General features: G+C 41.0%; 1 protein-coding gene across 6 annotated transcripts in view; it reads right to left on the reverse strand.

Moving 5' to 3' along the window:
- Nucleotides 1-1,623: 1,623 nt before the first annotated feature.
- The window catches only part of SMAD9 (SMAD family member 9), a 77,023-nt gene continuing 61,310 nt past the window's right edge, over nucleotides 1,624-17,336 (reverse strand). For all 6 annotated transcript variants that reach the window (XM_041766944.1, XM_041766942.1, XM_041766948.1 and 3 more), the window contains 2 exons: nucleotides 10,032-10,288; nucleotides 1,624-5,104 (listed from right to left, as the gene is read on the reverse strand). In XM_041766944.1, the coding sequence (XP_041622878.1) occupies nucleotides 4,961-5,104; nucleotides 10,032-10,288 (401 nt within the window). In that variant the 3' untranslated portion in view covers nucleotides 1,624-4,960. The remainder of the gene's footprint in view (nucleotides 5,105-10,031; nucleotides 10,289-17,336) is intronic.

Here is a 17,336-nt window from a genome sequence, read left to right on the forward strand (position 1 = left end):
AAAATCTTAAAAAAAAAGGAGAAATGAAATATTTGCTGATGTTTAAAATGGGGAACTGGAAACAAATATCAATTCTGCCTTTACAATGTGAACCCCAAATGCCTTTCTAAACAGTAGCTGGAAAATGATGAACATGAATAGACACAATCCTTGCCCTTAAAGAGCTCCCAGTCTGGCAGACAGTTGGACAAGAAAATAGTTTGATGCAGGAATTAGTAACTGACCTTTGATGAGCACAAGTATGATGGCAGCACAAAAAGGAGGCATCCAACCTGGTTAGGAAAGTCTTGGATGACTTGCTAAGGGAACTGATGGGAAGGAAGACAAGTTGGATTGGTCCAGAAGCCTTCCCAGGTGCCCACCTTGTGCCTGATGGAGATGTCACTGCTTGCTCCCCCAGCAACCTGCCACAGTTGATAATGCAGTGACCTTTATTGGCATACTCGTTCATCTTCCTCCCCAAACTGGGAAATTCCTTTCAAGGCATAAACTGTGTTGTTATTCACATTTTAAAAATGTACACTGTAGATTTATAGTGGTACATTTATAGTGCTGTACATTTATAGTGGCTCTGCATAAGAACGATCTGATAAATGAATATGCACAGGTTTCTCGGATGATGAAAATATCCCTTCTCTAAGATAGGTTAATGTTTAAAGACTGTCATGTAGGTCTATGCCATGATATATTACCAAAAAAATCTGTACTGGTTAGTGTTTCAAGTGCCAATACCAAGCATTAGAGGCAGGAACAGGGTCAGGCACCATGAGGATGCAAAAGCAGATAAGACATAATCACTGTTCTCTATAAACTCAGTTTAAACTGGAAGTCTCATAATCCCTGTCTACATTTAAACCAGAATAGCCTTTCCTTTGCTTACGGTTTGGAAGTCCACAAATCTCTTTTGAATAAAGGCCACACTTAAAAAAATAAAAAAAAGGAAAACCTTGATCAAGTTAGTAAGGCTAATCTTTCTTGAAATATTTACGTATTTTCCCCTTCATTTTAAAACTAGAGGGAGGGCAGCCCGGGTGGCTCGGCGGTTTAGCGCCGCCTTCAGCCCAGGGCCTGATCCTGGAGACCTGGGATCAAGTCCTGCGTCGGGCTCCGGCATGAGCCTGCTTCTCCCTCTGCCTGTGTGTCTCTGCCTCTCTCTGTGTCTGTCTCTCATGAATAAATAAATAAAATCTTTTAAAAAAAAAAAAAAGAGGGAAATGGAAGGAACTGAGAATTTCTTCCTGAATTTTATCTTACCTTCTCCTCACTAGTCATCCTTAGCACCTTTCATGGTATGTAATATTTATGTATAATGAACAGATGTTTACAATAATAAAATTGTTCTTTCCTATATATAGCAGTATCACTTAATATTTGCCACTATCCAGGAAAAAAAGCTTCTATGCATATCCTCTCTAAAATTACCACAAAGTATCTTCAAGATTCTATATTTAATGCCAGAGATGCCAAGATGTTTAATTTAAAACCATTACCTAATTTCTCTATAGCATGTTGGATTTTAAAAATATCTCATTTTCAAAGTAAGATGGTTTAAGATCATCTTAAGGACCCATATGCAGTGACCCTTCTTTGATGTTTGTAGGGAAAAATGAACCAGAAACTGTATAGGTACAGTATTGTTTATTATAAACAATCATATAACAGTATATAAGTGTGCATTTGAAGGATAACTGAAGCCTAGATATGATCATCAAAAGCATTACTTGAATCGAAAATAGTTCCTTTTTTGTTGGTTTGTGTTACATTAATTTGAACATGTGCCAGGATCCTCTAGCCTTGTCATACAGTTCATACAGTTCATATGCTAAATCATAACAGGGGAAGACAAATTTGGAATGCATGTTATATTTTGCTTTAGTTGTTGAATATATATACCAGATATTCAGGACATATTCAAAGTTAAGCAGGTGTTTAAATTCTAGCAGGTTATATTTACAAAATGCTTTTTGTTGTTGCTTCTAATCCCTTTGTTATTGCTTCTTATCCCTTAGAAGACAATGAAAGGGGGGATCCTAAGTGCTAGTGCTATGTTGTTCAATTTTCCTGATTTATACTGAATGTAAAAAAAACAAAAACAAGTGACATCTTTATAGTTCCAAAGCACTGGCAGATAGTAAAATATCGTTTAAAACAAACTTCTCACATCTCAGTTTTTAAACAGGAAAGAACAATACAACAAATGTTCTGGGGTTAAGAGCAGGCCAAAACGTCATTCTCTACTGCACAACCCTTGTCCATGGCAATCTTAAAAATGTTTGGCATTGTTGGTGCCTTTAAATGGCTTAGCATGTCCACTTTGCTAGTTATCCTATAAAAGAATGCTATTACATTTTTTTTTTATTGTCCATCTCAAGGAATGAATGCTAAATGAGCAAATGTAGAAGTCTGAAGGCAAATGCTGCATTACAACTTTGGACAATTCTTGCATTTTGCCAGCAAAAATGTTAAAAGACTGAAGAGAACGTGACTAGTTATGGTGACTGAACGGTTAACTCTTTTGAATTTGACTGTAGCCTAATGTGGAATTTTTGTGAGATAGGACTGGTGATGATGCAAATGTACCACTTTAATCATTTGTTTTTCAAAGGAATAACACAGGCTTTGCTGGAATATTTTGTCTTGGTTTCCCAAACCTGCATGAACATCCAGGTTTGTTTATTTTTTAAATGTAATTTATAAGCAATCAGTTACAATTAATTCTGCAAAGGTATAAGGTTATCAGAAATTTGAGCATTTGTGAAGAGATCAAGAAAGCTATGTTAGGTCTCTGGAGCAAAAACCATGTGTCCTTGATATTCTCACAGACCTGTACTCATATGAGGAAGACTCACCGTATTTATGCCTTTTCCAAGAAAAGGGGAAATGGGCAAAAACTGGAAAATAAGGGAATAAGGGGAGAAAACAAACAACTTTGAAGCACTGAAGAAAAGTAGCATCTATCCGAGGAAGACTTCATCCCTTACCTGATTGCTGAGAAGAGAAGGGAAGTAAGTTTCAAAATATAGACAATTAAGAAATCAGTTATATTTTTTTCAAGCAAAAATAAAGATCGTAGGTTTGGCTTTGTTTGAAAAGTTCTGAAACATGAAGATGTTTATTAACAGGTTTACTAACAGACTCTCCAGAATCTGGAACTGTCTCTGGTTTACACTTGATTCCACAGTACCTAACACTGTTCCCCGCCATATAGGGGCACAGTACATAGTTGATGAACCAATGGACTACAGGATTTTCTAAACACTAAACGGACCACCTAGTTTTAATGTAGGCTGTACTATTTTCTATTGCATATAGGAAAGTTTCTATTAGATAACACTAGTCCTTACAAGAGGCAACCGTAGGAGCTCACGCAAATATATCTTTTTCACAGGATCATTTCTACCTTGAATACAATTTAATGAGAAGCAACTACTGTGTGCACTAATGCTAAAAAGAGCGGAGATAGGATGCATAAATGAAGAAACCTCTTGCATTACTGAAGTACCATCTGTTACAAGTATAATTACCTTCTTAAGCTATACATTTTTGAGAGGGTGTGAAATATTTCTTGAAGCAGTGCAGTGTTTAGTGGGTGGGGATTTTATATATATATAAAATTATATATATATAAATATATATTTATATGTAAAAGTACCTAGAAATGTGGGGAATGTTCCTCTCCTCTCTTATCATCCAAGAGTAAATAAGAACAGAAATAATATGTATATATATATATGTATATTTATTTATTTATTTAAATGTCCCACTCTTCAGTACCACTGTTCCCCAGAAATTCTAGGGATTATGAAATTATTATTTCATTTGGGAAGTTATTTCCAGGTATGAGGCTTCAGCTTTATAAGAGGCTACCAGATGTGCTCAGCAGACCGAGACACTAAGTTAAATAACTCCTACATTTGACCCCAGCAATGTGTCCAGATTTTCTCAAGGCTTCACCACTGTTTTAGTCATCTGTAAATAGTATGTGCCAACATGTAGGGGAAATGTGCCCTTGCTTCATAAAGTCTTTTAATGGGAATGTGAGAAGGTGTGAATAAACATAGGATGCTTTTGTCCAACCCTCTTATTTTACTGCTTCGTCCCCATCCAGAAATTACGCACACGGTCCTCCAGCTCCCTGTGCAGACTCAGAAGTCTGCCAGACTGCCTGACTGGAAGAACAAGGAAAGCGGGGCCCTGGTTCTCCTACGTGGAAAGCAAGTGTCTCCCTGGGTGATTCTTGGACTATGTTCTGGTCTTATTTTGTAATTTGAGAATATACCTCATTTCATGCTATTTTCATATGAATCTTCCCATGTATTAGACTCTTTTTTTTTTAATAGTGGCAGATCTTGAAACAACATTGACTCCCAGCTTCACAGTCTCTTTTCCAATCACAGTTTAAATTTATCTTAAATGTACCATTAATATTAGCACAATAGTCCAGCTATAGGTATTTCAACTTGAGAAATAAAATAATTTATGTGACTCATCTTACATAATTGATTTTACAAGCTTGGGTTTTTTTCCCTTCTTGCCAATAGCACTGAAAGTGAGATTGTTTAAATGATATGGGTTTGGTTGCTTTCTTTTATCCGAAAGTGTTACTTGCTTTAGTGCTGCTAGTACCCTGATTTGCAATATATAAACACTTTTGATATTTTTCTGGTAGGCCATACAACATGCCTTATAATGACATAGCTGACTAATGCTGCCTTTTATTCTGCCAACATTTTTCAAATTCTATTGACACAGTTGCCTTTTCTAATCACGTTGTACTGGCACCAGGTTAACTAAAAATTCTAGCACAAAAAAACTGGTGATAAAAATATGAACAGTATATATTATATGTATTTACATATGTACTTAGAAACTTCTGTTAGTTGCAAATCTGACATGGTATAAGCCACTGCCTGCAATAGCATCTATTCTATAGAAATGTAGATTAAGACATAACAGGCTGTTAAGACACTGAAGAAATCGGGTTATGTGGAGAACCCATCTGAGTGAGAACTTTGTCCAACCACTGCAGCGGTCCGTGAAGATGAATCTCAATCCAGCAGGGGGTGCTCGTGACATCCTGGCGATGATACTCTGCTCCCCAGCCCTGAAAAGGAAGAACAGAGCCAAGAGTGATGGTGTCTGACTTTCCTGTCAACCTCCAGAGATGTGAGCAAAGCATCAGTGCACACAGAGCCCATGCACCAGAGCAGCTCCTGAAACCTGAGAGGGCATGCACTCTGCCCTCCTGTAAGTACAAAACAATTTTTGCATCGAGACATCCTAAGATGAGTCCAAATCAGAAGATTCCCTCTGGGCTCACAGCTAAATACATGGACATAAAGATGGTCTGGTCTCTAATCACATCAGAAACACTGGCAAATCATTTTTCTCTTCTACAAGGAAAGGAGCCTGACCTTATGTTCAACCCCTTACTGCTGAAGACAGTGTTTTACACAAAACAGATGCTCACTACAGACCAGTGACTGGATCTGAAAGGCGTAAAGACAGTGAGGGTGCTTTTGATTATTCAGGGTTGGTTAACAAAACTTGTTTCTTCTCTCTTTCTGGCTCACTTTTATTACCATTCATAGGAGAGGCTGTAAAAATAAAAAAAAATTGTCTATCTTTTTTCTCTATTATACATCAGTGACAAATTACTTTAAAGATGAAGAGAGAGGGATGCTTGGGTGGCTCAGTGGTTGAGCGTCTGCCTTTGGCTCAGGGTGTAATCCCAGAGTCCTGGGATGGAGTCCTGCACTAGGCTCCCCGCAGGGAGCCTGCTTCTCCACCCTCTGCCTATGTCTCTGCCTCTCTCTGTGTGCCTCTCATGAATAAATAAATAAAATCTTTTAGAAAAATGAAGAGAGATCACAAATCTCTTTAAATAACTTCAGTTATTTTTTATTTGTGAGAGTTCCCACTGTTATTGGGAACAATGATTATCAGTAGTACTGAAAAAAATGGATCTCAACACAACCATGCTGATGACACCTTACATTCGTGACTGCAAGCCTCAAGGGCATCTCTGATGCCACCTGCAATTGAACGACACTCCCCCAGTCCCTGTGCTCTCCCACTACCCCCCCATGCCCCAAATGACTGCTCACTCCTGTTCCTTTTCCCTAAAACCTCTAACACCTTCACCTACTGTGAATGATAATCTTTATTTTTAAATTTTATTTGAATTCAATTTAGTTAACATATTGTGTATTATCAGTTTCAGGGGTAGAATTTAGTGATTCATCAGTTGCATATAACAGCCAGTGCTCATCACATTGCGTGCCCTCCTTAATGCCCATCACCCAGTTACCCCATCCCCCCACCCACCTCCCCTCTAGCAACCTGTTTGTTTTTTAAAGTTCAGTGTCTCTTATGATTTGCCTCCCTCTCAATTTTCATCTTATTTTAACGAAGCATGAAGCAATCAGAAGAGTTTCTATAGCATCTGCACCAAAACACTCAGCCTTTTTTACTTCTCACTACAGATTATCTGTGCTTCCAAATAAGCCAGTCCATCTAGTGGTGCATAAGACTCAACTGCCTTCCCAAGGACATCATTCCAGCAAATCTCCCCACTCTCTCCTACAATATTTTTTTTTTTCTGCTGGATCATTCCCATCAGCATAGGAACATGCTGAAGTATCTCTCATCTTCAAAATACTTCTTTTGGCTCTAACACTCCCACTACTTACTGCCCTATATCTTTGACCCCTTTTCTAGCAAAAACTCTCAAACGAGTTGTCCAAACAGGCTGTATCAATTCCTCTCCTTCCATTCCTTCTTAATTCCATTTTGTTCAGCATTTCAACCCTAGCCTTTAACAAAACTATTCCTGCTAAGATAAAAAAGACCTCTATATGCTAAAACTAATGATCCACTCTCTCAGTCTTCGTGTTACTTGGGCAGTATGTGATTTAGTCCATCCCCTCTCCTCACCATACTTCCTTCTTTTGGTTTAACGAGCACCTAACTTTCTAAGTTTTACTTCTGCATTGGTTACTTTTTCTCAGTGTTCTTTGCCAGTTTTCTCTTTTCCCCCATCTTTTAAGGTTGAAGTGTCCTAGGGCTCCGTCCTAGAACCCCTGATCTTCTCTGTTAAACTCAAACTGTTGGCAATTCCATCCCAGCTCACAGATAAATACTGTGCAGATGCTGACAATTTCTAAATTGACATCGTCAGCCCAGTCCTCCTCTCTCCCTAAATCCAGACTCGTACATCTAACTGCTCAGCATCTCCACTTGGATGTGTGTTGGACATCACAAAGTTATTCTAAGACTGAAGTCTTAATCTTCTATCTACACCTGACCCACCTGCATTTTCTCCATCCCAGGTGGAGGTAACTTCATCTCTCTCGCTCCTTTCTTATACCCCACATGGAATAACCTGCACAACTCAGAATCGCTCCCCTTCTTACAACTTCTATAACAATGCTCCTAGTGGGAGCAACCATTATCTCTCATCTGAACACTGCAGTGGCCTTCTAGCTGGTTTCTCTGCTTTCCTCCTTGCCTGCATAATACCTGCAATCCATGTAGCAGCTACAGTGATCCTTTAAAAATATAAGTCAGATCATGAAATTCTCTGCTCAAATCCCTGCAGGTGCTCCCCATTTTGTTAGAGTAAAAGCCGAAATCCTTGTGGTGAATCTCACCCTCCACCCCCACTCTCAGCTCCCTGGCTCACGCTCCAGGGACCCTGGCCACCCTGCTCTTACAAATGTCAAGGGTATGCTCTTGCAGTATTGTTTGCCCTTCCCTCTGCACCTACTGCTTCCCCTCCAGATACTCTTATGACTTAACTCCCTTGTCTCCTTCAAGTCCCTGAGGCCCACTCTGCCCATCATTTTAAAACTTGCAACCTACCCCTCCCCCAGCACTCTAATTCCCCACAGCCTGCTCTAAGTTTCTCTTTCCCTTCACGTTCTTTATTATAGCTGTTGTTTAACATCTGTCTCTCCCTCCTGGAATATTGATTCCATTAGGGCAGAGATGTTGACTGATCACTGATGTACCTCAATGTCTAGAATGGTGCCTGGTGTGACACATGGTAGGTGCTCAATAGTATCTTATTGACTGAGTCCTAGACTCAGTAAAAATCAAAGCTAAAAGATGCCTTAAAGATGATCTAGTCCATCACCCCGGTCGTAGCCACCAGTGTTTAGTCCTGTAATTTCTTTTTTAATTTTAGTAATGTATTTTATTCAATTCAATATATCTAAAATATTATATCAATACATAATTGATATGATATTACTAATGAGATATTTTACATTATTTTTATTTGTACTGCCTCCCCCCACCAGCCCTGGTTTAGTTGAGATATATTGATAGACACTGTGTGTAAGTTTTAGGTGTACACATAATGAGTGGATATTTGCATACACTGCAAGATGATCACCACAATACGTTTAGTTAACTTCTATCACCTCATATACTTATACATTTTTTTCTCCGTGATGAGAACTTTTAAATTTCTTTTAAACTAATCAGTTATGTTTTCTGTAAATTATATAGCTTTATGAAATAGATCTAGCTGATCTTAGAGCAATCAGATATGCTGGGTTATATGACAGTGAAATAATTACTTCTGATGTATTGGCATTTCATCCTCATTTTAAAAACATGGACCTGGAAAAAATAACTGTTGAATCAAATGATTGTTCATTAATGGCAATTCAATGCCCTCTGCTGGCTGCAAAGCATCAGAACATTTAAAATGATTTCTAGGTATTTGCTAATTGCTTTACAATATAAAAATGCTTTTAAAGCCTAACAGTAAATTTGAGTAAAGCTGCTTTGTCATCATGAAAGAAATGGTTTCAAAAAGCCATTTTTTAAGTTGGAAACTATATTCTTCATTGCCATTTTTACAATAATTACTAGAATTAGAAATACAATAAAAATAAGAGTATAGGGGATCCCTGGGTGGCTCGGCGGTTTAGCGCCTGCCTTCAGCCCAGGGCGTGATCCTGGAGTCTGGGGATCAAGTCCTGCATGGGGCTCCCTGCACGAAGCCTGCTTCTTCCTCTACCTGTGTCTCTGCTTCTCTCTCTCTCTGTGTCTCTCACGAATAAATAAATAAAAACTTTAAGAAAAAAATAAGAGTATAGAAAAATAGGACAATTATTTTTCATGGTAATTTCAAAGGATTAATAAATCTTACATTGAAAACAACCCAGAACAAGCCATACTGACTTCTTGGATGGATATGCGACAATGTGAAAACTGTCACATGTAACCAGATAGTTTGATAAATAAACTCAGATATTCAAATATTAGAATTATCTGCAAGTGCTTTGCAAGAGATGAAACAGCCAAAGACTTCAGCATGCAAATCCAGTTGGTTGTCTTTCCCACTAACTTCCTCAGTTCTCCAAAGCCTTCAGATCAACGTTAGTAAGATCTAATTTGACAAATTCAACAAACATTCATAAAGAGAACATCTACTAGTCTCTCAGAGTTAATCACACTCACCCTAATATTTCTATCCCAATTTGTGCCTCATAACAGCACTTAATGTACACTACACTGTATTAGAGCCACTACTGTCTATTTTGTAGCTTATGTATAAATATTATCTCCTCTGTCATCCTGTATGCTTGCTAAGAGGGCAATGTTTTAATTCAGATAAATTTAGCCACATTTATTGAGAGACAACAGTGCTCTTAGCAATGTGAGAGATAAAAAAAAAAAAGCCTCTGTGGCATGAAATCCTATAAAATTATCATTGTCAATTTATCTTCTGCATAAAAAAATCAGACTACTACCTTAACTGGTTATTTCTTCAAAAGTGAAATGTTTAAGAGTGTTCTTGTAACTGCTAAACAAGAGAGTTGACCCTCACGGAGGAGCTCTTCCCAAAAACAACTAGAGTTCCAAAGGAAAATTCCAAAACAACAATAAGAAAAACACCCTGTTGCCTACTTGTACTGGCTGTATAGCTGCCACATCACCCAAAGAATGCTTTTTGGTTCGTCTTATTTTATTTTTTTCACTTTCTGTCTTAATATCTGAAAGCAAGCACTCCTTACCTTAACAAAGCTCATGCGGATAGTGCACATCTTGGTTAACTCATACACGACTTCGAATCCGTGGTGAACTGACTGAGCGAGCAGCTGTGCGAAGAGCTGGTTGTTGAAGATCTTCAGACTGCAGCCACTGGGGATCTTGCACACAGTGGCTGGGTGGAAGCCATGCTGATAGTTGCAGTTCCGGCTCTGCACAAAGATGCTGCTGTCACTCACACACTCGGCGTACACCTCTCCCCCAACGTAGTACAAATGCACACCTACAAGGTACAAACAGGATCCTCAGGCACCAGCACCGTATTTAGTTTTAGGTTAACACCATTCCCTTGTCATTGCGACCTCAAGGTGTGTGACTGATTACTGGGAAGTTAAATTTTAATATCACCAATCATGGTAAGAAGTGATCTACATGCCAACTTGTTCTAATTATAGTCTGTTGAGTTTTTTCCCATGAGTCCATTTAAAAGTGAACTGTAACCCATGTTTACATGGGTTGCCGAGGCTCTTGTGTGCCACTCCTTCCATCACTCTTAAATTCCTGTTTATTCACTCTAAAAGTAGGCTCTCGGAGGGCCTGGGTGGCTCAGTGTGAGCATCTGCCTTTGGCTTGGGTCGTGATCCCAGGGTCCTGGGATCGAGTTCCGCATCAGGCTCCCGAGGGGAGCCAGCTTCTCCCTCTGCCTGTGTCTCTGCCTCTCTGTGTGTCTCTCATGAATAAATAAATAAAATCTTAAAAAAAAACAGGCTCTCATAATATTAGATGCAAAGTAAATACACAATTCAGAAAACATCACGGAGTCCTTCAAGTAAGTGTATCAATAAAAAAATAAAAATTGGGCACCAATAGTATCATGGAAATGTCACTGGAGTGCATACACTAAACCTGCTTCAGAGGAAACAATAAATGCAGTTTACATTTTATTTTAACAATTATGAATCCATTCCTCTTAACAAATACCTTAAAGAGATCAATTCCATTTAAAAACTTGCCCCCTACTATGATAGATAACAGAAATAATTCCTGTATTTTACTTAGGAACAACAAAATTCTTGCCACCTTTTTAGCTGTAAAGACTCACAATCAAAATGTAGCTTATGTTACTTTATCTCACACTCTGGGACTTAAAAAGCAAAACACCATCCTGAGATTAGTGCTGCCCACACTAATTTTCATTCCAGATTAAATCTGAGTTGATTCTCTTCCTCCAAGTGTCTGGGTTTAAGACCTAACATGCACTATGGCAAAGGACTGGGATTAGATAAAATGAAGAAATTCTAGCCTAGTAAATATTAAATACCAGCACAATTTTCACTAGTTCTAGCCTCGTGAATATTAAATACCAGCACAGTTTTCCTCAGTAGAGGAAAACTCCACAGTTAACCTTTCAGCAGAAACAAAATTCTCCAGCATCATGTGTGAATGTGACTGTAAATACAATCACCATGTGGTCACAGGGGGATCACAGAAATAATCCAGGATACACTTCGAGTGATGTATTTTGGATCTCCTCAAACTGCAAATACTCATTTTTCAATAACAGAATTTACAGACCTCCAAGGAGTCCTGCAGAACTGTGCATGTAGGAAACCAGAGCTCGCCAGCTGCTCAGTGCCTCCATCAGGTTCTAAGGGGCACTTGTAGCGACTAGGCATTAGCTCTGACTGCCTCCCAGCATATTGTTTCCTTTTCCCATCTCCTCTGCCTTAACACAATTTAAGAAACGAATGGTTTTCAGCACTCCGTATTCCAGCCACATGGCTGAAGAAACTGCTCAGGAGTCACAAAGCTAAAAGCCCAGCACGTGATGCTCAGTCCCAGGTTCCCCTTTCAACACCTACTCTGGACGGGCCTCCCTCCTCTTTTTTTCCTCAGCTTTCAGATTCCTCTTTTTTCTCGTGTCCCTTCTCACTCTCCCTGAACAGCCTGGGGTCTGGTACCCAGGGCCCCGGCTGTGAGGAGTAGGTGTGATGATGGTCCTCTTGGGCTGGGCCGTAGTCACCTGGCTGCAGGGACGTGGTGGGGGGGAGGCAGGGGCAAACACAAGCAGACCTCCTTTGCCAGGCTCTGCAAGCTCCCAGGGAAGGCCTGCCCCTGCGGTGGTTGTGGTTTTTCAAAAGAGGGTGAGCCAGGAAGGGAGCCAGAGAATGAGACTGCCAAGGGTTCAGTATGTATTTGAACTGAATGACTTTCAAATTTATAAACCTCCTAGAACCTAAGGAGAATGGATAGGATTTTTGTTATCTGACTCTGGTCTTTACTTCGAGGATGATTTTCAATCCTGTTGAAGTGTTATCCACAACCACAGCACAGTTGGCAGTGTAAGGAAAGCAAAGAAGAGCAGGGGCCGGCAGGCAGTAGTTTGGTGTTCTGAGCAAAGAGAGAGGGCAGAGCGAACAGGATGAGCACCCAGAGGCCTGAGTTGGCTCAGAACAGCAAGACGAGGGTGGAATTGGACCCCAGGATGAAGAAGGCTGGGCTTTGGCATCTAAAGAAGGCAAGTAGGTAAATGATTTAATTTACATCCACTTGATAGGCCAAAAACAGTGGCTTTAAAGGACTTGTATTTTAGATTCAAAATCTCCATAGAGAACAATGAGCAATAAGGATGTCCAAAGAAAGTGCTTCCTGAGATGCCAGAGAGGACCGGGGCAGTGTGGTCCTCAGGCAAGCCCTTCTCATATCTCTTGGGCTGCATCCCTCTATATCCGGCCTTCCCATTGGTGGTGAATGCTGCTCACGTTTTATGGGATGAGGGAGTGTGGAGTCCCGTGTCGTGGTTACTTAGGACCAGAGACACCGTGGGTTTGATTTGGATCTGCTAAGTAAGGAAGCAAGCGTGGTCCCCTTTGGTCCTCTCCTATAGACTTGAAAGACAGAGAAATGACAGAAAACACTGGGAAGAATGTGGGTTGCTTAGTTTGGAGAGCCAGTTCTGCGGCTCTGGACCCTAACAGGGGAGAGAGAAAGTCGGAGTCCAAGAGTGTTAGGAATGCACGTGGGTCCCCTGCTGACTGGGAGGGATGGGCAAATACCAGCACAGCAAGTCAATCTCATTACCCCACTGTCCTGCTCAGAGACTCCAATGCCTCTTCATTCCCCTTAGGATAATCCCAAACTGACTGGCACAAACTCAAACCCTCATTATAGGTTTGTAACTGACCTCTCCCCTGCCTTTCGTGCTCTGTCTTCTGCACACCATTTTAAAAACCTGGCTGAATAATTGGAATCATCAAGAGCTTTAAGAAAGTGTGTATTTCTGGGTATAATAACGGTACTTTTAGAAATTCCTTATATAGCTATATAAATACTTAAATCTATGAAGAAAGGATATGAAGTCTAAAATTTACTTTAAAACACTCATGCAAAAAATCTTGTGGAGGCACAGAGGAAAAAGAATGCACAGAACGTGAATCATCACTGAAGCTGGAGTTGGTGATATGAATATTCATTACGTGATTCTGTCTACTTCTGTATATGGCTAAAATTTTCCAAATTAAAAAATGTTTTGGGTAGCCCAGGTGGCTCAGCAGTTTAGTGCCGCCTTCAGCCCAGGGAGTGATCCTGGAGACCTGAGATCGAGTCCCACGTCGGGCTCCCTGCATGGAGCCTGCTTCTCCGTCTGCCTGTGTCTGCCTCTGTGTTTCTCTCATGAATAAATAAATAAAATCTTTTTTAAAAAATGTTTTAATGCGTGATCAAAAAAGCAACAACATAAAAGCACCGACTTCCAGATCCATGCCAGGGCTTTGGTTCAGAAGACAGGGCCTCCACAGGATGATGCCTGCAGCTGTGCACTGCAAGACTTCGGGATGTACTTCGGCCTTCCTAGATTTCTATCATCGTTATGAAGCTTCTCCAGAAGATGGCAGTAACTTCTCTAGAGAAAGGGACTCCTAATTCATTCACACAAAGCCATCTCTGGGTTGGTGGCAAGGTCAGTCCTCCAAATCTGAATCTGAAAACTTTAAGTCAGAATTTGGACAATATGATGAACAAACAGGTTTGGGTCCAATTGACTACACTCAACAGCCTGCCTCAGTCCTCACGCTCAGCTGCTCTGCTGGGCCGGGCTGCACCGTGATACTTCTCTTTCAGCACAGCTACAGCAATCCCGGCCTGCCCTTACAGACCACGCCCCATCCCTCTCCCACCCTCACATGAGCAGGAAAGCCCACTAGAGAGAATTTAGAAAATACAGAGAAGGGCAGCCCCGGTGGCGCGGCGGTTTAGCGCCGCCTGCAGCCCAGGGCGTGATCCTGGAGACCCTGGATCAAGTCCCACATCGGGCTCTCTGTATGATGCCTGCTTCTCCCTCTGCCTGTGTCTCTGCCCCTCTCTCTCTGTCTCTATGAATAAATAAATAAAAATCTTTAAAAAAAGAAAATTCAGAGACTTAAACTCAGTCACAGTGCACAGCCCAGAAATAATCAAAGCTAACATGTTATATATACCTTTCAGTCTTCTTTCTTTTTTTTTTTTTTTTTAAGATTTTTAATTTATTGATTCATGAAAGATACAGAAAGAGGCCGAAACACAGGCAGAGGGAGAAGCAGGCTCCTCGCAGGGAGCCCGACTGGGGACTCAATCCCAGGACCCTGGGATCACGACCTGAGCCAAAGGCAGACGCTCAACCACTAAGCCACCCAGGTGGCCCTCAGTCTTCTCTTTCATGGGTGTGTTTTAAACCTTTCACCCTTCCCCTACTAACAATTTAATTTTATTGTAATAGCCAAGGGATCCTTTTATTTTTATTTATTTTTTTTTAATTTTTTTTATTATTATTTATTTATGATAGTCACACACACAGAGAGAGAGAGAGAGAGAGAGAGGCAGAGACACAGGCAGAGGGAGAAGCAGGCTCCATGCACCGGGAGCCCGACGTGGGATTCGATCCTGGGTCTCCAGGATCGTGCCCTGGGCCAAAGGCAGGCGCCAAACCGCTGCGCCACCCAGGGATCCCAGGGGATCCTTTTAAATGGAACATTCAGATCTGTAAACTCCCATGATCTGGTCCTGTCTTCTCTTCTAGACTTTCCCATTCCCTTACTCATTTTATTCCACTCACCCTGGCTCCCCTGCTGTTCTTACAGTACACCAGACAGGCTTCTAAGTGTCTCAATTAATTAACTCCAAGAACAAGTTAACTTATTCACTCAGCTAGGAGGGCATTTTGCTGCAAACTTATTCAGGCAGGTGTTCCAGGAAGCCATGCTGCTCAGAACCAAATGATCCAAGGTCAGTCCCTTGATCTCATAAAAGACTGACAGGTCTTCCTTTAAAAATATTCTAAGCCGGGGATCCCTGGGTGGCGCAACGGTCTAGCGCCTGCCTTTGGCCCAGGGCTTGATCCTGGAGACCCGGGATCGAGTCCCACGTTGGGCTCCCGGTGCATGGAGCCTGCTTCTCCCTCTGCCTGTGTCTCTGCCTCTCTCTCTCTCTCTCTGTGTGTGTGTGTGACTGTCATAAATAAAAAATTAAAAAAAAATATTCTAAGCCGGGCGCCTGGGTAGTTCAGTTGGCTACATGTCTACCTTTAGTTTGGGTCATGATCCCCAGGTCCTGGGATCGAACCCCACATTAGGCTCCCTGCTTAGCAGGGAGTCTGCTTCTCCCTCTCCCTCTGCCACTCCCCCTACTTGTGCACATTCTCTCTCTCTCTTTTTCTCTGTGTCAAATAAATAAAATCTTTAAAAAAATATTCTAAGCCAACTTTTTTTTTTTTGCCATGCTTTATGGTATGGCTTGTAAGCTCCCCTAAATTTTTTTTTTTTCCAAATTAAAGCACTTCCAAAACAGCTTTATGAGAAAACTGTGACTTTGCCTTGGGGACCACATGGGGGTGGAGTGCCCTTCCATCCAGTGGGCACTTAGGTGGACCTCACGTTTTTCACGAAGGGCCGTCAATCCTAGCCCTTGTTCCTATGGTTTCTTAACTTGGGGATTAGCTCTCGGCCAGTAATGCAGAACCTCCACTCCCCATGTCCTCAGCAGCAGCACTTTCAACAAGCTACCTGCAGAAAGATTCCCAGAAGGCATTAAACACTCTTCATATTTGAATTCCATCTTTGGATCAAGTGGCATCAGCAGAAGTCCAAACGCAGAACAATGTGGAGAGCAAAATTTTTATCACAAAGCTGACCTTCAGTTGTATTCTCCTTCCCTGCTCCCCCCAACCCCCAATTTCTGATTTTCTATTTCTCATTTATCATTTCACTGCAAAGGTTTCCTATAAGCTACTTCAAAGCCACTATGGAAAAATATAGGATAAAAATAAACAAATATCACCAGTAGAGTCAACACCAATGAACACACTCAACCTGTTCCTAATCAATGGCTGGTAGGTCTCCTACCAAAGGAGACATTTAAGAGGTATTTTAGGAAGAATATTAGAATGTATCACCAAGTGCAACAATGAATCTCCCCTGGAAATCTGAAATAAAAGGTTTTCAGGGGCATCTGAGTGGCTCAGTGGTTGAGCATCTGCCGTCAGGTCAGGTCGTGATACTGGGGTCCTGGGATCGAGTCCGACATTGGGCTCCCCGCAGGGAGTCTGCTTCTCCCTCTGCCTATGCCTCTGCCTTTCTTTGTCTCTCTCATGAATAAATAGAATCTTAAAAAAAAAAAAGAAAGAAAAGATTTGCAGCTATCTTCCTGAGGTGGTCGAAGGGTTGGATGGGGAGAGAAAAGATAAAATGACTCTAAAGGTTCTGTACACCGATGATTCCACAGTCATCTGACATAAGAGCGGACAACCAGGTATCAGACACTACCAATTACTCTAATATAAAGAAAATGATTTAAAGATCAACAATGAGGCCTCACACTCAGCTGGGATTTATTACTGTTGGTCACGCCGATGAGACAGGATTCAAAGCTTCACTGGCCAGACCTCAGTGAGGCCTATGCCCATCTGGCTTCCTAATAATGCCTGACCACAGGAGAAGCAAATTACTATCAGAAGTTTCCATTCAGAAATAAGTCATGATTTTCACTACCCAGCTTCTATGTCTCTCCAAAGGTCACTTTACCTGATATATATACCCAGCCAGAATTCTTCTTCTGAAGTTATCTTATTTAGCATCTTTAAGGCAATTTGAAAGTCATTCATGATAATTCTATTTAATAATTTCATCCTGCTTTCATATTTATCATCTGGTTTGTTTTCTTAATACTCATCCTACGCCACCCTCCAGAAGATGCTATGCCGACCCCAGAAGCAGGAAGACCAAGACCCTGAATGCCTATATGCTCTCTGCCAGTCTGCGACCATCCTTCTAGGTTATGCAGCCAATACGTGGCTGGTTTCT

This window comes from Vulpes lagopus, chromosome 8, assembly GCF_018345385.1.
Source record: "Vulpes lagopus strain Blue_001 chromosome 8, ASM1834538v1, whole genome shotgun sequence".
NCBI classification, from domain to species: Eukaryota; Metazoa; Chordata; class Mammalia; order Carnivora; family Canidae; genus Vulpes; species Vulpes lagopus.